The 24320-nt window shown below is 43.4% G+C and overlaps 1 protein-coding gene across 2 annotated transcripts in view; it reads right to left on the minus strand.

Moving 5' to 3' along the window:
• LOC129698656 (E3 ubiquitin-protein ligase HECW2-like) overlaps positions 1-24320 on the minus strand; it is a 313116-nt gene that overhangs the window by 80093 nt on the left and 208703 nt on the right. For both annotated transcript variants that reach the window (XM_055637791.1, XM_055637792.1), the window contains exons 12-16: positions 13066-13190; positions 10424-10609; positions 8677-8811; positions 6824-6926; positions 4318-4414 (exon numbers count right to left, since the gene is read on the minus strand). In XM_055637791.1, coding sequence (XP_055493766.1) covers positions 4318-4414; positions 6824-6926; positions 8677-8811; positions 10424-10609; positions 13066-13190 — 646 coding nt within the window. The remainder of the gene's footprint in view (positions 1-4317; positions 4415-6823; positions 6927-8676; positions 8812-10423; positions 10610-13065; positions 13191-24320) is intronic.

The following is a 24320-nucleotide window of genomic DNA, read 5'->3' on the forward strand; positions in this document are numbered from 1 at the left end:
AGGCATGACCTCTCCCAATCAGAACATCACCAGAGTGCATCTCTTATTTGCCAGAGATTTAAGATTTAGGAGCGTGTCAGAGGCAACACAGCTGGTAAACACAATCACAAGCCTGTGCTCGACACAAGGATATTAATTCACGATTGAGAATCTGAAATTACCCCATTAGCAGTTCATAAACTCCACTGCTGGTACAAGCACTCTGAACGCAGTGGGGACCATAGACACGGAGGTCGGTGACATTTAAAGGGGGCTGTGAGAGTACGGTTGTACAGAGACGGATGTCACAAGCCCACCCTGATAAACAAAGCAGCCATACATACAGGGGGTTCAGGGAGTGTGGGGTGGGGGCTGAGCGAGTTGGGACTGGGAAAGAGAGGGGGTTGAAGAGAAAAATGTGGACAGAGAGAGTGGGGGTGTGGGCGGGGAGTGAGGGTGGCACGGGCAGACGGGGGGAGAGAGGAGGGGGGTGACAGAGGGGATGGGAAGGGTGAGGGCAATAGAGAGGAAGGGACAAAATGAGGGGAGAAAAAGTAGGGGGAGTGAGAGAGGGGGAGTCGGAGTGGGGAGAGAGGGGAGAGGAGAGAGGGGGGAGAGAGGGGAGGGGGAGAGTGGGGAGAGAGGGGACGGGGAGAGAGGGGAGACAGGGGAGGGGGAGATGGGAGGAGGAGAGAGGGGAAAGGGAGAGGAAAGCGTGAGAGGTGAGGTAGGGAAGGGAGAGATGGGGTGATACAAAATGTTGGAGTAACAGCAGGTCAGACAGTAAGTATCTCAGGAGAACAAAGATAGGTGGCTTTTGCGCCAGGACCCTTCATAAGACCAATAGTGGAGGTGATGTGGAAAGCTATAAGAGAGCTTCAACGAACACATGCTCAGTCTGGCAAAGCCTACTGGATCTCCCGGTTGCTCACCATTTTAACTCCCCTTCCCATTCCCGTACTGACCTTTCTGTCCTGGGCCTCCTCCTTTGCCAGAGGAAGGCCACACGCAAGCTGGAGGAACGGCATCCCATATGCTGCTTGGGTAGCTTGCAGCCCAACAGCATCAACATTAAATTCTGCAATGTTAGATGGCTATTACATAACCCTCCCTCGTCCCTTCTCCCCACATAAACCGCATATATCTCCAATCACGCCTGCCTCTCCCCACCCCTCCCCTTCCACCTACATTCATTCCTCTAGCTTCACAATTCACAACTGTTCAATCCTCTTGTCTCACACCTTCAATTATTTTCTTCTCTTGGCCTTTGTCCAACCATCTGCCTGTTAAAAAATCCTCCGAACCTGTATCAATCTATTACCTGCTGGGCTTTGTCCTGCCTCTCCTCTCCCCACCCCCACAATCAGTATGAAGAAGAAAACAATCCATGGTCTCCTGAGATGCTGCCTGACCCATGGAGTTACTCCACCAGTATTGTGTCATCATTTGTAAACCAGAATCAGCAGTTCCTTGTTTCAACATCCCTTCCTATAGTTGAATGATTTAAACTGAACACAGTACTCTAAATGCAGCCTCACTAATGTCCTAACTTCCATACTTAATGCATAATGTAGTTTCTTGACAAACCCTATCCACCATGACACCACAGGTGTACGTAGGTGTATGGGAAAGAAGTGTGGGGGGGCAAAGAGTTTTTGTGGGGGAATGTTTGTTTAAGGGGAGAGGAGAGGAGGGGCGGGAGGGAGGAGGAGAGGGTGGGGAGAGGTGAGTGAAAGGAGGTGGATAGAGAGAGGGGAAGGGAGAGTAGGAAGGTGAGGGGTGGGGAGAGTAGAGGGGGGTGCGGGGAGCAGAAAGCCTTCCTGATTTTGCTAACAAAATGGATAACCTCACATTTATCCACATTAAACTGCATCTGCCCACTCCCCCAACCTGTCCAAGTCACCCTGCATTCTCATAGCATCCTCATCACAGTTCACACTGCCACCCAGCTTTGTCATCCCCAAATTTGCTAATGTTACTTTGAATCCCTTCATCTTAATCATTGATGTATATTGTAAATAACTGTGGTCCTAGCACTGAGCCTTGCGGTACCCCATTAGTCACTGTCTGCCATTCTGAAAAGGACCCGTTAATCCCTACTCATTGTTTCCTGTCTGCCAACCAATTTTCTATCCATGTCAGCACTACCCTCAATGCCACGTGCCCTAATTTTGCCCACTAATCTCCTATGTGGGACCTTATCAAATGCTTTCTGAAAGTCCAGGTACACTACATCCACTGGCTCCCCCTTGTACATTTTCCCAGTTACATCCTCAAAAAATTCTAGAAGATTAGTCAAGCATGAGTTCCCCTTCTTAAACCCATGCTGACTCAGACCAATCCTGTTACTGCTATCCAAATGTGCCGCTATTTCATCTTTTATGATTGACTCCTTTTTCAGTCTTCAATGTAGACACAAGAACTGCAGATACTGGTTAATACACAAAAGGACACAAGGTGCTGGAGTTACTCAGCGGGTCAGGCAGCATCTCTGGAGAATGTGGATAGGTGATGTTTCGGAACACGACCCTTCAGTACGTTTCATGTGATTGAAAAACAGATATAAATCTAGATCATAATTCATTATTTAAATATAACGTCACGGAATATTCCTCTGCCATTTTCCAGCCACCCACATTTGACCAGTTGGTGCTGCAGTTAAGTCACTGCCACTTTCATTTCACTGCACATCTCGTATGTGTATGTGACAAATAAACTTGACTTGACTTGACTTGACTTATGGACTTTAACCTTCTGTATAAAATGTGTAAAATGGACTGTAATCATCAAAGCTTGCATTGTAAAAGCCCTGTCCCACTGTACGAGTTCATTCAAGAGCTCTCCCGAGTTAAAAAAAAAAAATCAAACTCGTGGTAAGCATGTAGAATGAACGTAGCGGGTACGTCGGAACTCGGGACATCTCTTAGCGGCTCGTAAGGCTAACGGCAGGTAATCGGTTAACGGGGTAAGCTCAGAAAGACTCGTGAAGATTTTTCAACATGTTGAAAAATGTCCACGAGAGCCCCGAGTACCGACGAGCGGCCATTACCGTAAATTACCGAGTTCGAATCAGGGCAAACTCAGGAGAACTCTTTGAATGAACTCGTACAATGGGACAGGGCTTTAAGACTTTCTAGAACCAGGGCCTAAGTGCTTGTTTGCCCTATTCACAGTGAAAAGCAATTTGGAAACTAGTCTCTGGAGTGATTGTTTGCAATCCAGGTCTAAATTATCCCAGTTACTCTATTACACATTTATACTGGCTGGCAGACCACCAGTTCTCAACAATAACCCAACACAATACAGGCAGCCAGCATTGTCACAACTTTAGATAAATACAGTGATTGAACATCTGCTGAAATGTTGCTCCCTTGCGATATATCCGGTTTCTTCAGGTGTTGTCACGTGATATGGATATTTAAAATGTAAATGGGAGCATCCATGCAATGCAGGGTGGGTTGACCATCTGACCTTTGCCAGCTTCTCATCACATACCGAGGTGCATCGCAGGGATATCTGATCATACATTTCAATAGGTTACTCCATTAATGTACAAAAATCACTGTTGCAATCTCTTGCTGACTTTGCCAAAATTAGTCTGTTCAGGCAAAATTAGGCAACCTTCAAAATTGTGTGGTACATTTATCGGTAAACAACCAGGTGAACAGTGTGCATAGAGTTAGAATGCTGAGCATACAAGCACCAACACAAGTCAAGCTTTGAAGGAATTCTTCTCCAAGGGTTTTGTTGGCAAGACCAACTAACTAACTCAGTGGGATAGGCGGCATCTCTGGAGAGAAGAATGGGTGACGTTTCGGGTCGAGACTTTCAAATTACAATTAATGCACTCAATGGGGTTTTGATTAAGGCCTTTTAAAAATGTAAAATAAATTGAGATTATCATGTTAAAGTGAGAATTGAAGTTGCGAATACACTGAATGATTCTTTCCTCGGCCACTGGGACAAAATAAATTCTGAGGTAAAAAATCAGTAATAAATTATGTCATAAGGTAACAAATTTGCTCATCAAACTTTGCAAATCCTTTCCTCAGAAAAGAAATCCACTGCCTAGAAGTAAATCACTGCATGTTACTATATGTTTTGTGAGAAGAAAGTGTGTGATGGGGCAAAAGTGTTTAGCTTCCCCTTTCTTATAAAACATTGCAATTGTCAAGTTTTTTGTACAATTGCTTCCAATAAAATAAATATTAAAAAAAACAACAAAAAAAACCATTACAGCACGAATGCAGGGACTTGGATATTAGAGGAGTGACTGTAGCAGAGAAATGTGCAACATCACATAACCAGCACCACCACTTGGACAATCAATGGGATTACCTGAGTGAGTGATTCCTGATAAGGTCTGGCTGCCGCTCTTGAAGAATTTCAAAGATGTTTGGTTGACGCAGAAATGCTACAATTTTATCATTGTAAGCTGAAAACAACAGAATATCTCATCAGGTCAGGGATTATAAAAAAAATGGAGAATGCTGAACTGATCTAGACATCGGAGCAACTGAAACGACCCAACAATTAGAGAGAGATTCACACCATCTACTCAGAAACACACGTGTGACTTTTATTGGCTGAAGACATGTTAACAAAAGTTAAGAAAATTTAATAGGAAGGAACTGCAGATGATGGTTTAAACCAAAGATAGACACAAAAAGCTGGTGTAACCCAGCGGGTCCAACAGCATATCTCTGACTCTCAGTCTGAAGAAGGATCTCGACCCAAAACGTCACCTATTCCTTTTCTCCAGAGATGCTGTCTGACCCACTAAGTTACTCCAGCTTTTTGTGTCTATCTCAAGAAAATTCATGTGTGGGAAGGAACTGCAGATGGTGGTTTAAATGAAAGATAGACACAAAATGCTGGAGTAACTCAGCGGGACAGGCAGCATCTCTGGAGAGAAGGAATGGGTGACGTTACGGTCAAGCATTTTGTGACTATTTAAGAAAATTAGCGTTGTGCTGATTTATTAAGAAACCCCCTTCTCCTATCCGAATTTTATCTGTTGTTCATACACCTTGGTAAATGGGAGGGGAGACTTACATGTCCGGGAAAGATGATCTGCGTTACCTAGCCTTGGCTATCACAATGACTCCCCTGATGTCTTGATCAAAACCTGGGGAACAACTGATGCAAATTCCTGCTCCACCATTCTGAGTTGCGGGCCTTGGCTGGTACAGATTGATATTCTAGTGTACACTTCTGTGCCATAAACCGAGCAAATCCTTGCCATACCACACGAGTCTAATCACAGGCAGTTAATGGCAACATTTCCTGACATCCAAAATCAGCATGTGAATAATCATTATTCGTTGTCATTCCTAAATAACCCCAGTTACATGAAGTCATGCAGCACAAAAAAACAAATCCAATTAGTCCAAAAGCGTAGGTCCGTAGAACAAAAATGTAATGATATACTTTGCCACAGTATTAAACCAAAGACCAATAAAGACTGGAGCGGGCTGCTCCAAAATGCAACCGGTGAAACTAATATTTTCACTTTATTAAGAAGCATTGTTGGATTAAGTCAAACAAATATTGTAGAGCTTCAATTACAGAAAAACGTGTCAACGAATTCTGAAAACAACTCCACAAAGCAACGTTTTAGAATATGGATGCTTATGAGAGTGTCGTGCCAAGAAAGCAAACCAAGAAACTGCTGAGCAAGCTCGTCCAGATTTTAGTAAAGACAGATGTTATTCAATTGGTAGTGGTTGGAGATATGTTGGCTTAAATAAATCAGAAGAACAAATTCCCTTGCTCCTTGGCGGAATGCAAACTGGTCAGAAGAAACCAACATCATCAACTTCATGTAAATAGGGTCAATAGCTCAGAACGTGCCAAAGAGTGCCCCTTTTATTCCTACTGCATCTTTGAAACATGATAATTTAAAAAGTTTGAATAAAATCTGATATAACATGCACCAAATTATTACGAAAAAGGTTGCAGTTATTCCAATCTCCCTGAATCCAAAGGCCCCTATTGCTTTGGGGATAGACACAAAATGCTGGAGTAACTCAACGGGACAGGCGGCATCTCTGGGGAGAAGGAATGGGTGACCTTTCAGGTCGAGACCCCTCTTCCCCTGGCCCTTATGCTTTGTTCCGTGTTCAAAGTCCTCCCACTGCTGAACAGTCACTGCTGAAGTGGTCATTTACTGCCACCCAGTGGCTGGAATTAAAGCAGCACCTACAGAGAAGAGTTTAACGAAAAATGCCACATTTAGTGAGCAATTGTGCCCTGAGGATAGTACTTATTTAGTGAGCAATTGTGCCCTGAGGATAGTGCTTATTTCCTGATGCTATTAGTATTTGTAGACAAGGAAGCCAATGTGGGGCATTAGAGGACATTGTAAGGGCATCTTTAGGGAAAAGTAATGCAAAATATATTTAACATTTAGTTTAGATTAGTTCAGAGACACAGCGCGGAAACAGGCCCTTCGGCCCATTGAGTCCGCACCGACCAACAATCCCCTACACAATCATCAGAACAATTTATGTTTATACCAAGCCAATTAACTTACAAACCTCTTTGGAGTGTGGGAGGAAACTGGAGATCCCAGAGAAAACCCACTCAGGTCTCGGGGAGAAACTCCGTACACTCAAGCACCTGTAGTCGGGATCGAACCCGGGTCTCCGGCGCTGCAAGCGCTGTAAGGCGCTTAATTAATTAACTAATTAACTAATTAATTAACTAACCAAATCTGTTATTGTTTAATCAGTATTTAATATGGAAGTGTTGGGAATGATCTGGTTTTACATCTTGGGCCCCGTTCCCACAATAGTCCATCAGCTATACACATCTGTACAAAGTAAGCAGGAATGTTACTTACCAACAGGCATCACCTCCTGATTGTGGTTCCGACTGATGGTGCCAAATGTGCTGGAGGGTCTGGGCATAACCGGGGGCCCAGAATGGCGAGCATCATCTGCCACCTAGCAGAAATAACAGCCGTTAGTGGTTGCAAAACACAATGATACATTCATGGGAAATATTTGTGACTCAAAGTGCTGGGGTAACTCAGCAGGTCAGGCAGCATCCCTGGAGAGCATGGACAGATGACGTTTCAGGTCGGGACCCTACTTCAGACTGAAGAAAAGTCTTGAACCATCAGTCTGAATAAGGGTCTCGTCCATGTCCTCCAGGGATGCTGCCTGACCTGCTGACATATTCCAGCACTTTGTGTCTTTTTTTGTACATTGGCATTTGAAGTTCCTTTTTGTTCCTGATATTACACCCCTTTAGATTCTCTGCAACCTCATCTGCCAGAGTGGGGTGGTACAATGGCACAGCGGTAGAGTTGCTGCCTTACAGCAACAGAGACCAGGGTCCGATCCTGACTACAGGTGCTGTCTGTACAAAGTTTGTACGTTCTCCCTGTATCCACGTGGCTTGTCTCCGGGTGCTCGAGTTTCCACACTCCAAACATGTTCAGATTTGTAGGTTTAATTTGGCTTTGGCAAGCTGTAAAAATTGTCCCTAGTGTGTAGGATAGAGCGATTATATGGGGTGGTCGCTGATCGGTGCGGATTCAGTGGCCAAAGGGCCAGTTTCCGAGTGGTATATCTAAAGTCTAAAGCAACCTCATGTTCATTTTTGCCCCCTTGATTTCCTTAAGGGCCTGTCCCACCAGCATGCGCCCTGCATGCGGCAAGCTCGACCAAACCGTAAGCGGGGGCCGCACGGAGATCGAGTTAGTGACGTGAAGTTCGAGCGAAGTCCGAGGGAAGTTCGCGCATGACGTACGGCGTCAAGACGTGCGTACGGCGTCAAGACGCTGCGCACGCCCGTCGAGGCGGTGTGTACAGCGTCGAGGCGGCTGTGGGCCGGAAGGCCGTCCCGCGCAGAATTTTTGAACATGTCAGTGTTTCGGAGCCCCGAGCGATGTCGGGACCAGCTCCACACAACTACATATGGCTCAAGCGGCCACGTTAGGTCGCGCTTGCCGCATGGAGTCGCATGCTCGTGGGACAGGCCGTTAATCCCCTTTACTCCTCCAGGGATACAGTTGACCCAGTTGCCGACTGACGGGAAAATGCTTGTGGCCTGAACATAGCACAGCAGCAGGAGAATAATGGACGGTTCATTCATGATTGTTCACTGACCCAGTGCTCTAACCCAGAACTCACACCAATAATCTACTTTAGAGTCCAGTGCAGTAAGTCTCCACCACTGATGTTCAAATCTCAAAAGTATTTCCTGTTTGAAGAAATATATTACATACATTTATTTATATTAATACTGACACTTGATATGCAAACTGTGTGCCTAATGGGATATAAAAGACTGATTAAATATTTTTATTTTGTTAATCAACTCACATTATTTTATGCAAAGTAGTTGGTAATTTGAATCCAAATAATATTTGACCACATAAATATAATTCCAGCGTTTGCCTTAACTCGTGATTGCTAAGATATTTTGACCACAATTACAGATAGATAAATCAGTTTAGATTATTGTCACGTGTACCGAGGTACAGCGAAAAGCTTTTGTTGCGTGCTAACCAGTCAGCAGAAAGACAAAGCATGATCACAATCAAGCCCTTTACAGTGTGCAGATACTGTACATGATAATGGAATAACGTTTAGTGCAAGATAAAGCTAGCAAAGTCCAATAAGAAATGCTGGTGTCGGAATAGAGATTTCAGAGTGTGCAGCGGAAATCACTGGTGCAGTTACTCACCTCACCCGCACTGTGGCTCCGTTGCCTTTGCAAATGTTGCCGATGAACCAATGCAATAGAGGGCCTAGCCGTCTGAAGAGGGAGCCTTGGGTCTATGAAAGTGGTGCTGCGCGAATTGTGGTCAACAAAGAAGGGCTGGAAAAAGGACACACAAAATCAGGAGCTTGCAACCGCACACTGCTGCGTACAGTTCCAAACTAGGTCCCCAAAAGGCATGAAAATACTACATCTTCATTGTTTATGAAAATGCACCTTTCAATTTAAGGTAATAAGGTCATACGTGATAGGAGTAGAATTAGGCCATTCGGCCCATCAAGTCTACTCCGCCATTCATTCAAGGCTGATCTATCTCTCCCTCCCAACCACATTTTCCTGCCTTCGCCCCATAACCTCTGACACCCGTACTAATCAAGAACCTATCTATCTCTGCCTTAAAAATATCCACTGGCTTGGCCTCCACAGCCTTCTGTGGCAAAGAATTCCACAGATTATTTCCTATTCCCCTTCACCAAACTTTCTCTCATCTCTGAAGAGATTCTTCTGAGTTAGAAACAAACCCAAGTATTTACTTTGTTCCATATAGTTCATACCCAGTTTATTCAAAACTCAATATGATCTCACCTTATCAAATGCTGAACATTTGACATATCCTAATATGACCAAACGGACTGTTTTCATTGACTTAAGGCTGGTGACAACCGTCAGAAAGTCAGCCAGCTGATAATAAAATCCACTTGCTTTATTCCAATTCACGAGCTGAACTGCACAGATAATAACTCATTCCACACTGTTTCAGCTGCTAGGAAATATCTCAGCAGTCAACTGATTAACAAGTTAGAATAGTGGGTGTGCGGGAATTTACATTTATCCATATTTGGACGGGCACATTTTAAGAAGTGAAAGTTTGGTAATGTTGTCAATTCATACGCTTCTTGAGATTATTCAGGGGTGGATAGGGAGAGAGCAGATATGGCCCGTTTCCCCTCCATCATTCAATACAAGTATCGCGCATGATCTAGCACTTTGTGTCCTTTTTGTAAACCACCATCTGCAGTTCCTTGTTCCAGCATATCCTTTTTAACCATACATAATGTTGGGGTTTGAGAATGATGGGACCAGCCATGCTGCTGTGTTTTGTTGTAAAGAATCAGCCTTTTCCACATTGCTGGAGCAGAAAACAAGTCCGACTCGGCTAAAGTCAGACACAGCTTTTGACCATCAAGAGGAAAACCAAAGGAATCAAACCAAAGATTTCCAATTAAAACAGGAAATTTATCAATTCTAAAGCCACTGTGTCAAATAATTTATATGCCAATTTTTGAAGTGAAACAATCCCAATTTCAAGGGGTCACGGTTTAAGGTGAAGGGGAAAAGATTTAATATGAATCTGTGGGGTACCTTTTTCACACAAAGGATGGTGGGTGAATGGAACAAGCTGCCAGAGGAGGTAGTTGAGACAGGAACAATCCCAACATTTAAGAAAAAGTTAGACAGGTACATGGGTAGGACATGTTTAGAGGGATAAGGGCTAAACGCGGGCAGGCGGGACCACCCTGTAGCTGGGACATGTTGGCCGGTGTGGGCAAGTTGGGCCGAAGGGCCCGTTTTCACGCTGTATCACTCTGATACTATGACAAGAATTAAGATTTTTTTTAAATCGGGATTGGTCCCAAAATGTCAAAGTGACATGGTCATTGTACATGACAACCAAGCAAGTGGAATACATTCCCTCCTCTGTGCTTCTTACCTTTCCTTGATGGTCATGCTTCATTTCCCAGCCTCTCGGCAGCTCCAGCTGTTTATTAGCGAATAAGTTGAGGAATGCCACGAGATCTCGATTGTGCTGATAACGTTCAAAGTTATGGGCATCTCGCCGCACTTTGGTGATCATGTGTTTCAAACATGTGTTGGTTGAAAACATCCGATAGCCACGCTGGCAAAAACAACACACAGTCAAGAAAAATGACGACTGAGGTACACAAAATGTCATTGCTCAGACACTTTTAGATGGTGCCAGATCTTTCTAAACTCATTTCTTATAATTGTATTTTACCAAATTCACCTTATCCAGATGTAGCCAGAAATGTAGTTCGGCCCACCGTCCACACTGACCATCGATCACCCGTATACTAGTTCCACATCCGACAAGCTGGGGTCAATTTACTATTAGCCTACAAACTGCATGTCTTTAGAATGTGGAAGGAAACCAGAGCACCCAGAGAAAATCCACGCGGTCACAGGGAAAAGATACAAATGCCACACACACAGCATCTGTAGTCAGGATTGAACCAGGATCTCTGGTACTATTCCATGAATAGCTGTGCTTTTTGTTTTAACATCCTTCAATCCTAGTGTTATTCAAGCATCTTTCTAACCCATTTCAAAAACTTGAATGTATAGACCATGATGTATTTTTGATGAGAATTATTTTACCATACTTTTAAAAAAAAACAATATTGCATCATCTTCCCCTTTATGTGCTCAGATTCCTTAAATCGATGATTAATCCAAATTAGGAAAAATCAATGGTTGGTTCATAAGACTTTCTAAAATCTCCTTTCCTCAATGAAAACAAGTTCAATACTTTGGACTTCACCTGAACATCTAATTTAATAGTTTAGTCATGCTTGTAGCTTTATACCTCACTGATTCAACCAAAGCCATTTGAAGGTATGATTCACTGGATATTTCAACCAATGAATTGTAATTGGGGAAAAATACACAATTATGACCAACAAATAAAGATATTTCTTAGAAATATAATAATGAGCACCTTCCTTTCCCTCCTTCCCCACTCATCCATTTGTGATTATTTTTTGTCAGTTTGGTGATGTGCACACAATTCTTCTGGAAGTATTCGCTACTAGTGCCTGTGTTCTCAGCGTGGAAAATGCCACTGATACAAATAGACCCATGTCTACATGTTATAGTAAATGGTAATAGAAAAGGATAAATGAACACAATAATCTTGTCAATCCCTTGTCCATTCTGTCCATTCACAAATGTGGTGGCACGGTGGTTAATGGGGTGGTGCAGCGGTAGAGTTGCTGCCTCATAGCACTTCCAGCGCCAGAGACCCAGGCTCGATCCCGACTACGGGTGCTGTCTGTATGGAGTTTGTACATTCTCCCCGTGACCGCGTGGGTTTTCCGAGATCTTCGGTATCCTCCCGCACTCCAAAGACGTACAGGTTTGTATGTTAATTGGCTTGATATTAATGTAAAATTGTCCCTAGTGTGTGTAAGATAGTGTTAATGTGCGGGATCGTAGGTCGGTGCGGACTTGGTGGGACGAAGGGCCTGTTTCCACGCTGTATCTCTAAACTAAACTAAAAACTACCTCTTGTTTGTCAGGTGTTCTGAAGTAACTGATGATTATCCTCGGGTTCAAAAGAATTACATCAAATCTTTGTTATTTTTAAACTTTATGCTACTAACCCCGTGTTTAATCTAATTCTGTTCTCAAATCTCTAATCTGATTAATCCTCAATTATTTCTCATGCACTATTAATTATTTCCAAAACCATGGCAGGGCCGCGAGGTGCGTGGGTATTAATAATGTTATTAATCCAACTTTTATTAGCATGAGGTTCACTATCTTGGTATTCATGTCAAGTTGCAATTAACAAATAACCAGTTTAACAGGCGTGCAAAATAAGTGCAAAACAGGCATGCAAAAAATTCAGGGTAAAGATTATTCTTGCAAAGTTCGCTCAATATGGGCTCAGAGTTTTTCTTTTGGGAAAGTGTTTGCAGCAAAAAGGGAAGAGTGGATGGGTGGTGGGGGTGGGCTCTCAGTATAGAGTCATAGAATGATACAGCGTGGAAACAGGCCCTTGACCCAACTCGCCCACACCGGCCAACATGTCCCAGCAACACTAGTCCCACCTGCCTGTGCTTGGTCCATATCCCTCCAAACTTGTCCTACCCATGTACCTGTCAAACTGCTTCTCAACACATTGGGATAGTCCCAGCCTCAACTACTGCCTCTGGCAACTCCTCAGATTCCTAATAAATCTTTTCCCCTCACCTTAAGCCAATATCCTCTGGTCCTTGATTCTGTGCATCTACCCGATCTATTCCTCTTGTGATTTTTATACACCTCAATAAGATCACCCCTCATCCCCCTGCGCTCCAAGGAATAGAGACCCAGCCTACACATCCTCTCCCTATAGCTCAGACCCTCTAGTCCTGGTCACATCCTCATAAATCTTCTCTGAACCCTTTCAAGCTTGATAATATCTTTCCGGTAACACGGTGCTCAGATTGGAACACAATACTCTAAATGCGGTCTCACCAACGTCTTCTACAACTGCAACATGACCTCGCAATTTCTGTACCGTATAATGCGGATTTTGATCGGAATGAGAGAACAAGGTAATTGGCTTACAGGGTTTGAATGGAGCACTGTGAAAAATTCCGGGCTGGTGAAGAACTTGACCGGGGGAGACTGCAGGAGCAGATTCATCCGGCTACGAGTCGCCGAGTGGGAGAAGCTCGGCTCCCTTCTGAAATCTACAAAGACAAAGCAAATGTCACCATGACGATGAACTCCATTTTGCATGTTTTATCATGGATAATCAGAACTGTGCTACCTTTTTGTCATCTTGCAGAGCCTCTTCTCATCGAGTGATGTGATGATGAATGCAGGCTGTTCTATATCGCAAATCGCTGAGTATTATTTTGTTAACTGCTTACAGTATGAAAAGGTGGCTTTCAGCACCGATATGCTTTACAACAACCTATTTGTATAGCATCGTAAAACCGTGAGGCATTGAAGGGCAGGAATACCAAACAAAATAGTAAGATTAAACGAGAACTTACAAGTTCGAAGTTTGATCGTCATTTTATGAGGAGTAACGTTGAGGGATTACGTGAAGAACCCACCAGGACGCATGCGTGTCATTCTTCAAAGCAGCGGTGTGAAATCACAGATAACAGTAATGACTGAACATAGTAAGATTAGAGAAGAGGATACCAGTTGAACTTTATGATCAAGGGTGGGAGGGGAGGGCACGTAATCCCTCAACGTTACTCCTCATAAAATGACGATCAAACTTCGAACTGGTAAGTTCTCGTTTAATCTTACTATTTTACTTCGGAGTCATGTGAGTGACTACGTGAAGATTTCAAAGCTCTGTGATTTCATGCCATGGAAACGAGTCCATGCATCACATCTGCCTTAATTGACTAAGGGAGGAATTGTGTTAACATATTTAAACATGAATCCGACATTGAAAACCCATGATAAATGTATTAACAACAAATTATAGCCCCTATTTCATGGGGTGAAATCATAATACAGAACTTTAAATTGTTTCTGCAAAAGTTCCAGGTTTAACCACTGGTTTATAGTAGAATTGTTGGAATGTTTTTTCCCTAGACCATCCTGCTGTCTCCAGGATTTGGTCCATCGGTACGTCCAATTCCATAGCTGCCGATGTAGCTGCAGCCCTGGTGGAATGAGATTTGAATATGTTAGTATCCACCCCAGCTGTTGTTAAAACCTGTTTCAGCCATCTGGAAATAGTTTGAACCGACACGTTTTTGTGGGGTTGTTTGTGGCTGATTAGTAGTGCCATCTCATTGCCTCTGATATTTTTAGTGTTCTCTATGTATAACAATAAATGTCTTATTATACAAAGACGATCATCTATAGGGTAAGCCCAAAATTCTATTTTGAGGCCTGATGATCCTGGTCTGTTCTGTTTGACTAATTCGTGAATATGAAAAATTATATTTCTTGTTGAAGAAGTCATATTGTCCAGCCTTAACTTATGTAAAGACTGTACCCTTTGTGCTGAGACCAAAGCCATCAGCATTACTGTTTTATGCGTCAGTTTTTGCAGGGACAGAGCTGTTGCTGGAGATCAGTTCCTTAGCAACGTTAGGACAATACTCACATCCCATATATGAGAGTACCTGGTTCTTGGGGGATTGGTATTAAAAATTCCCCTCATAAGTTTGGTTACCAGGGGGTGAGTCCCAACAGAATGACGCTCTGATCCTCGCCACAGATATACTGAAAGGGCACTTCTGGCGCAGTTAATGGCACTATAACTGAGCCCCTCATCATAATGGAGGCCTGCCAGGAATTCCAGAACAGACGTTATGTTCATCGTGCTGTAAGTGATGTTGTTTTTGAAACAATATATCTCCCATTTCCTGATGTATACCAGATATTGTTTTTTGGTGGACTGCCTGTGGGCCGCTGAGATAATGTTCAATGTTCGGTCCGTCAGTCCCAGTTCCAGTAGAGGTTTCTTTAGACTCTACAAATTAATAAGTTTGTCATATTATGACATGGATGGCTATCCCCAGTTATGGGGTGAACCAACAAATCTGGTCGTTTCAGGACGGTGATACATGGTTCTAAGACCATGTCGAGAATCACAGGGAACCATGGTTGAGTAGGCCAATCGGGCACTACCAAAATACCAGACGCCGAGTCTTGTTGTATTTTGCGTAATACCCGACTGATGAGGCAGAAAGGAGGGAATGCATAGAAAAACAATTTCCCCCCAATGCAGCGAAAAGGCATCTATCGCTGATGCCCCAGGGTCTGGTTCCCAAGAAACATAGTTTGGTAACTGGTGATTGAGTCTAGATGCAAATAGATCGATATCTGGTGTTCCGTACTGTGCTACAATATCAGCAAATACTTTTTGATCCAACATCCATTCGATGTTTTAATTGAATTTGCATGACCTAGTGTCTGCCACTGAATTGAGGTTACCTGGTAGGTAAGTAGCTGATATCCAAATATTTTTCTGAATACACCATTGCCAAATTGTATTAGCCAGATTGTCACATGATGTCGATTTGATTCCACCCATATGGTTAATATATGCCACCACGGTGGTATTGTCAATCTGTAGTCTAACATGCTGGTGATGCATTCCAGAACAGTATGATTTTAAGCCATAGAACGCACCCAACATTTCCAGGCAGTTTATGCCAAGTGTCTGAAGTAATGATGCCTCCTGTGCATTCCATCTACCTCCACAGCTAGAGATGGAGTCGGTAGCACCCCAACCAAGCGCACTGGCATCAGTTTGTAGCACCACTGAGGGGTTGCTGACAATGATAGGGCTGGAACAATGCCGAATGTTATCCCTCCACCATTTTAATTCCATAATTGCTTTGATTGGTAGCTTCATTGGTCTGTCGAAATGACCAGCATTAATTTTGAGTGCTTGTATTTTTGCCCTTTGTAAATTTTGGTGATACAAATGTCCAAATTGTGTGGCTGGAAAAGCAGCCACTATTTTGCCAATTACCCTTGCTACCAATCTGATAGATGGTTCACTGATGGCAATGAAGTTGTTGCAGGCCTCAGTTAAGACTGTAGCCTTGTCCTTTGATAAAGTCACCAACATGTGAACTCCAAATAATCCATTATGGTGGAAGGCGTTAGTTTAGATTTAACTGGATGGATGATAAACCCCAGTTTCTCAAACAATTGTTTGGTGGCTGATACAGCCAGTTTAGCTAATTCCAAAGTTTTGCCCACAATTAATATATCATCCAGGTAAGCCATGACCATATGTTTTTGCTTCCGAAGAAACGTTAGGGCTGGTTTCAAAATTTTGGTAAACAGCCTGGGGGCTGATGTTTAGACATTGGGTAGAGTTCTATACTGTCAGTGCTGCCCCATCCAGTTAAATTTTAAATAACATACGTGATCAGTCCGTATAGACACTGAATAGTAAGCATCTTTTAGGTTGATGCTAGCCATGAAGTAGCCCGTGGAAATCAATTGTTTGGCAGTAACAAAGGTTTCCATTTTGAAATGAATATCCTGTACAAATGTATTCAATTTGGTCAAATCTATGATGATGTGACAACCACCATCTTTTTTGTTTTTGGTAAAGATATTAGACACAAATTCCAGAGAATCGTGTTGGGTTTTTTCAATAACCCCCTTAGTGTGGAGTCTCACCAATTCAGCATGTGCTTCTAATTTTTCTTTTCATGAAAGTACGAACGTTCGGTTCAGTACAAGCTGAACTGGGGGGCTATTTTTGTGCACAAATTCAATGGTATATCCCTGGATACTGTTTAGGATATAAGTGCCTGTTGTCAATGCACTCCATGCCTCCCAAAAGAAGTGTAATCTCCCACCGATATGTGTATTATCCACACTTCCTATAATTTGTAAGGGACCAGACCCACCTACCTCCATGGTTACCAGTGGAAAGTTTACTTCTTCCTGTGTAGTCTTCGAGGAGGTTGAGGCGCCGGTGTCTGGGTTTGGGTTTGGGGTTTGCGCATTTTCCATGAAGGCCGGTCTGGGCCATGGCCTAAAAAAGACCGCTGTCCTGTATGTCCGGCCTTTGAGCTTTCACCAGCTTCTGATTGTCTTGCTCTGCTGGTGGGTGCGTAAGGGTGCTGTCTTTGAGTGTAGGAGGTCCTTCCTGTTGTCGCCTTTATGAGCCCCAGGGTTTTTGCCTCCTCATCGAGCTCCTTAACCTGTTTGGACAGGTTGCCCCCAAATAATAATATTGGTGGTTTTGTGTCTCCAGGTTTGCACAGGCCTGCGAACTTTGGATTTAAGGCAGGTCGGATGGCATTCTTTCTGATACTATTGATCTCATACTGCGTATTGCAGAAGAGTGCCAGTGCATCCTGTTGTTCTTGCGACATTTCTTTCTCATCCACTGTGCGAGCGAATGCTGTGATCCCTGCTGTTAGTAATTTTAGTACTTTCTGGAGTTTTACATCCAGTCTTCTAACTCCTGCTCCGACGTGTTTCCAAATACAATTGTTTACCACTGGAACATTCAGGGATACACAATTTCCTGGTGCCAAATATTTGGCAGTGGTGTCCATCACAGCCTTTTCCTTTAGTTGCTTGAATGATAGGAAATCAATGCTGGATGCTAGTTTTTGTTCTAGATTTTTTCCAGTCTGATCTGGCTGTATGTATTTGGACACCATGTCCAGTAGGTTTACTCCTTCCTGCACCCACTGCACACTTGTTGTTTGTTCAGCAAACCCCCCTTCAGGGTCAGCCCAGAATTGACCCCCAGTACTCCCCTCTGACGAGGGAGATGTACTGTGCAGCCCTACGTAAGGTGCTGCTGTGAGTGTTTTGTATAACCCATGGTGACTAGACTCCATCTCCCGGAGTCTGTCACGTTGGAGCATCTGCTCCATAAGCCGCTCCATTCGGCTCCAGCGCTCACGGTCGCTGGCCGCTCGCGGCATCTCCTCAAAGTCGGACTCATCAGAGTCAACGGCTCTGTTAGTTTTACGTTTTGCCTTCCCGCCCGGCCGCGGTGTTGTTCTGGCCGGCGCGGGGGTGAAGTCGGCCACAGCTGATCCCACTACTGGTGATTCTAGTGCCATCAGCCGCTGCTGGCTGCCCGCAACTCCGCGGTCCTCCCCAGCCAGCTTTGTCGCAGATCTAGTAGACTTTTTGGTTTTATCCATCGTTTTCCCACCTGTGAAACAGTACGGGAAATAACAACAACCGCAGAGTAACTCTCTTACCTGTCGGTCTCGGCTTTTAAACTTGCCGCTACGGGGGAACGTCGTTCCACCCCGCCTGTCATTTCGCAATGCGTGTAGCGATATGACACGCATGCGTCCTGGCGGGTTCTTCACGTAGTCACTCACGTGACTGCGAAGTAAAATTTGGTATTAAATCACCTAAGTAAATATTGCATTGAGAAAAAAGTGCATCTGCACGACATATGAAACCAAAGTAAAGAATGCTAGGAGTGCTTAGCAGGTCCTGGCAGTGACGAGAGAAATGGAGTTGATAGAAACATAGAAAGTAAGTGCAGGAGTAGACCATTCGGCCCTTCGAACCAGCACCGCCATTTAATATGATCATGGCTGATCATCCAAAATCAATACCTCGTTCCTGCTCTTTCCCCATATCCCTTGATTCTTTTAGCCCTAAGAGCTAAATCTAACTCTCTCTTGAATGTATTCAGTGAATTGGCCTCCACTGCCTCCTGTGGCAGAGAATTCCACAGATTCACAACTCTCTGGGTGAAAATGTTTTTCCTCATCTCAGTCCTAAATGGCCGACCCCTTATTCTTAACTGTGACCCCTGGTTCTGGACTCCCCCAACATGGGGAACATTTTTCCTGCATCTAGCCTGTCCAATCCCTTAAGAATTTTATATGTTTCTCTAAGATCCTTGGTGTTTTGGCATCTGGCTGAATCCCTATCATAAATCTTCTCTGCAGCCCACACCCTACCAATTGCCTTCACAATCACCCCTCCCATCCACTCCCCCAAACTCACTCTAGTCTCCACACTGATCATCTTTCACCCCTCCCCACACCCCCATTCTTCCTCCCACCATCCAGTTTCCATCACACTTCTCTCATGGTCACCACTCTCCACAGTGCCAAGGGAAGGGCCATGGTCCACCACCCTGAACGTGTGTGCAATGAATATTGAAGTCTGTGGTCCTCACATTGAACATGCACAGGCTATCCACACTGCAATTCACTAACATCCATTTTTACACACAGTCCAATTTCCAGCACTTCATGTGCAAATGACCTTTGATAATCAATACTATATAGTATAGATAGTCAATACTATAATACAGTTTTATGGCAGTATTTTAAACATTTTGTAACATTATTTATTTTTTTTAAGTGAAGCTGTTTGTTCATGATAATGCCAAACTAGAGCACCCCAACTTGTATTTATTACGTATTTTACTATCATTATTTTTTTAATTTTATTTTAATATTTATTATTATTATTATTTATTATAAGCAGTCACGGTGGTGCAGCGGTAGAGTTGCTGCCTTACAGCGAATGCAGCACCGGAGGCGCGGGTTCGATCCCGACTACGTGTTCTGTCTGTACTGAGTTTGTACATTCTCCCCGTGACCTGCGCGGGTTTTCTCAGAGTTCTTCGGTTTCCTCCCACACTGCATAGACGTACAGGCTTGTAGGTTAATTGGCTAGGTAAATGTAAAAATTGTCCCTAGTGTGTGTAGGATGGTGTTAATGTGCGGGGATCGCTGGTCGGCACCGACCCGTTGGGCCGAAGGGCCTGTTTCCGCACTGTATCTCTAATCTAAACTAAATTAAGCATTTTGTAAACACAGCATTAAAATAGCATGATTTAAGGATCAAGATCACTCACATTGAGGGCAGGCACTGAATATTGTGTTAGGAAAGGTCAATATATCATTGATTACCAGAACAGTGCTTGGTGCTACAATCACATTCTGTAATTGCTAGGAGATTGAAATCAATGAATTTATCCGGTAATTTTGAAGGTTAACAAATTCTGACATTTAAATCATGGTACTTGCTGCAGGCAGAGGTATCATTTTCTATAAACAGATGGAATCGCAGTGTCTGCATGAATGCAAATAACTTGATACGCAAAACCATTCTTTGATCTTTCATTAAAATGAATGCAATGCATCTCCATTCATCTGTTACAGATATATTTCAATTGAAAATATTTATTTACAAAGGAAAAGTGTTGCTAATGACGTCATCTTGAGCTCATCAGACAGGGTACGCTTTTACTATTAACCAATGGATTGCAAAAGATTACAAAACCAAAGATATTAGATTTAAACAGTCAATTAGTTAATATGCACACTTAGACTCATTAAAGATACCCAGGACCTTGGTGAGAAATGAGATCAACAGTGCATCCATCGGAGATAGACACAAAATGCTGGAGTAACTCATTGTGACAGGCAGCATCTCTGGAGAGAAGGAATGGGTGATGTTTCAGGTCGAGACCCTTTTTCAGACTAGTTAGGGATAAGGAAAACGTGAGAAATAGATGACTATGTAGAGAGATAATGGACAATGAATGAAAGATATGCAAAAACGTAATGATGATAAAGGAAACAGGCCATTGTCAGCTGTTTGTTGGGTGAAATCGAGAAGCTAGTGCAACTTGGGTGGGAGAGGGTTAGAGAGAGCGGGAATGCTGGGGTTACTTGAAGTTAGAGAAATCAATATTCATACCGCTGGGCTGTAAGCTGCCTAAACAAAATATGAGGTGCTGCTCCTCCAATTTGCATTTAGCCTCAATCTGACAACGGAGGAAACCTAGGACAGAAAGGTCTGTGTGGAAATGGGACAGAGAATTAAAGTGTTTAGCAATCGGGAGATGAGGTAGATTCAGGCAGACTGAGCAAAGGTGTTCAGCAAAACGATCGCACAGTCAATTCTTTGTTTCGCCAATGTATAAGAGTCCACATCTTGAACAACGGATACATAGAAAACATTGAGAAATAGGTGCAGGATTAGGCCATTCAGCCCTTCAAGCCAGCACCGCCATTCAATATAATCAAGGCTGATCATCCAGAATCAGTACCCCATGCCTGCTTTTTTCCCATATCCCTTGATTCCTTTAGCCCTAAGAGCTAAATCTTTTTCTTGAAAACATCCAGTAAATTGGTCTCCACTGCCTTCTGTGGCAGAATTCCACAGATTCACAACTGTGTGGGTGAAAAAATGTTTCCTCATCTCAGTTCTAAATGGCCTACCCCTTATTCTTAAACTGTGACCCCTGGTTATGGACTCCTCCGACATCGGGAACATTTTTCCTGCATATAGCCTGTCCAATCCTTTAAGAATTTTATATATATTTCTATAAGATTCCCCCTCATCCTTCTAAATTCCAGTGAATACAAGCCCAGTCGACCCATTCTTTCATCATATGTCAATCCCGCTATCCTGGGAATTAACCTGGTGAACCTACGCTGCCTCAATAATAATGTCCTTCCTCAAATTAGGAGACCAAATTTGCACACAATACCCAAGGTGCAGTCTCACCAGGGCCCTGTACAACTGCAGTATGACATCCTTGCTCCTAAACTCAAATCCTCTTGCAATGAAGGCCAACATGCCATTAGCTTTCTTCACTGCCTGCTGTACCTGCATGCTTACTTTCAGTGACTGATGTACAAGGACACCCAGGTCTCGATGCACTTCCCCTTTTCCTAATCTGACACAATTCAGATAATAATCTGCCTTCCTGTTCTTGCCATCAAAGTGGATAACCTCACAATTATCCACATTATACTGCCCATTCACCAAACCTGTCCAAGTTACCCTGCAGCCTCAAGCATCCTTATCGCAGCTCACACTGCCACCCAGCTTTGTGTCATCCGCAAACTTGGAGATGTCACATTTAATTCCCTCGTCTAAATCGTTAATATATATTGTAAATAACTGGGGTCCCAGCACCGAGCCTTGAGGCACCCCACTAGTCACTCCCTGCCATTCTGAAAAGGACCCATTCATTCCTACTCTTTGCTTCCTGTATGCCATCCAGTTCTCTATCCATGCTAATACCATGTCCTTTAATTTTCATCACTACTCTCTTGCGTGGACATTGTCAAAGGCTTTTTGAAAGTCCAGATACACCACATCCACTGTCTCTCTCTTATCCATTCTACTTGTTACATCTTCAAAAAAATCCAGAAGATTAGTCAAGCATGATTTCCCCTTCATAAATCCACTGACTTTGACCGATCCTGTCACTGCTTTCCAAATGCGCTGCTATAACATCTTTCGCAATCGACTCAAGCATCTTCCCCACTACCGATTGTATTGTAAGGCTAACTGGTCTATAATTCTCCCTTTTCTCTCCCCCCTTCCTCAAAGAGTGTAGTTGGCTACTCTCCAGTCCACAGGAACTGATCCAGAGTCGAGCAAACATTGGAAAATGATCATCAATGCATCAACGATTTCTAGGGCCACCTCCTTGAGTACTCTGGGATGCAGACCACCAGGCCCATCCGCCTTCAATCACACCATTTCCTGACATGTGGATTCACTTCAGTTCCTCCCTCCTACTAGATTCTCGGTCCCCAAGTATTTCTGGGAGATTGTTTGTGTCTTCCTTAGTGAAGACAGAACCAAAATATTTGTTTAACTGTTCTGCCATTTCTTTGTTTCCCATTATAAATTCACCTGTCTCTGATTGTAAGCGGAACTACATTTGTCTTCACTAATCTTTTCCTTTTTACATATCTAAAGAAGCTTTTTGAGTCAGTTTTTATATTCCCGTAAGCTTTCTTTCACACTCTTTTCCCCCCTCTTTTTCCCCCTTTGTCCTCCTCTGTTGAGTTCTAAATTTCTCCTAGTCCTCCGGTTTGCTGGCCAATTTATATGCCTTTTCCTTGGATTTAACACTATCCTTGATTTCCCTCGTCACGGTTGAGCTGCCTTCCACGTTTTATTTTTTCGCCAGACAGGGATGAACAATTTCTGGAGTTCATCCATGCGGTCTTTAAATCTTTGCCATTGCATATCCACCGTCAACCATTTAAGCATAATTTTCCAATCTAACGTAGCCAATTCCCGTCTCATATCTTCAAATATCTTTAAGTTCAGGACCCTAGTCTCTGAATTCACCGTGTCACTCTCCATCCTAATGTAGAATTCCACCATATTACAGTCACTGTTGCTCAAGGGGCTTTGCACAACAAGATCGCTAACTAATCCTTCCTCATTACACAATACCCAGTCTAGGATGGCCTGTCCTCTAGTCGGTTCTACATATTGGTTTAAAATCCATCCCATGTACATTCCAGGAAATCCTCCTCCTCAGCGCTGCTCGCAATTTGGTTGGCCCAATCTATATGTAGATTAAAGTCACCCATGATAACTGCTGTACCTTTGCTACACGCATCCCTAATTTTCTGCTTGATGCTATCCCCAACCTCCCTATTGCTGTTTGGTGGTCTGTATACAACTCCAACAAGCGTTTTCTGCCCTTGGCTATTTCGCAGTTCAACCCATACAGATTCATCAGCATCAAAACTAATGTCTCTCCGTGATATTGCATTAATCTCCTCTTTAACCAGCAATGCCACCTCACCTCCTCTTTCTTTTTGTCTGTCCTTCCTGAATATCGAATACCCCTGCACGTTGAGCTCCCAGCCTTGGTCACCCTGGAGCCATGTCTCTGTAATCCCAACTATATCATACCATCCAACTCAGTATCCCATACCTGCCTTCTCTCCATACCCCCTGATCCCTTTAGCCACAAGGGCCACATCTAACTTCATCTTAAATATAGCCAATGAACTGGCCTCAACTACCTTCTGTGGCAGAGCATTCCACAGATTCACCACTCTCTGTGTAAAAAATGATTTTCTCATCTCGGTCCTAAAAGACTTCCCCCTTATCCTTAAACTGTGACCCCTTGTTCTGGACTTCCCCTACATCGGGAATAATCTTCCTGCATCTAGCCTGTTCAACCCCTTAAGAATTTTGTAAGTTTCTATAAGATCCCCTCAATCTTATAAATTCTGGCGAGTACAAGCCGAGTCTATCCAGTCTTTCTTCATATGAAAGTCCTGCCATCCCAGGAATCAGTCTGGTGAACCTTCTCTGTACTCCCTCTATGGCAAGAATGTCGTTCCTCAGATTAGGAGACCAAAACTGTACGCAATACTCCAGGTGTGGTCTCACCAAAACCCTGTACAACTGCAGTAGAACCTCCCTGCTCTTATACTCAAATCCTTTTACTATGAATGCTAACATACCATTCGCTTTCTTCACTGCCTGCTGCACCTGCATGCCTACTTTCAATGACTGGGTCCCCTATGCATCTCCCCTTTTCCTAATTGGCCACCATTCAGATAATAGTCTACTTTCCTGTTTTTGCCACCAAAGTGGATAAC

The sequence above is a fragment of the Leucoraja erinacea genome, chromosome 7 (genome assembly GCF_028641065.1).
Source record: "Leucoraja erinacea ecotype New England chromosome 7, Leri_hhj_1, whole genome shotgun sequence".
Lineage (NCBI taxonomy): Eukaryota > Metazoa > Chordata > Chondrichthyes > Rajiformes > Rajidae > Leucoraja > Leucoraja erinaceus.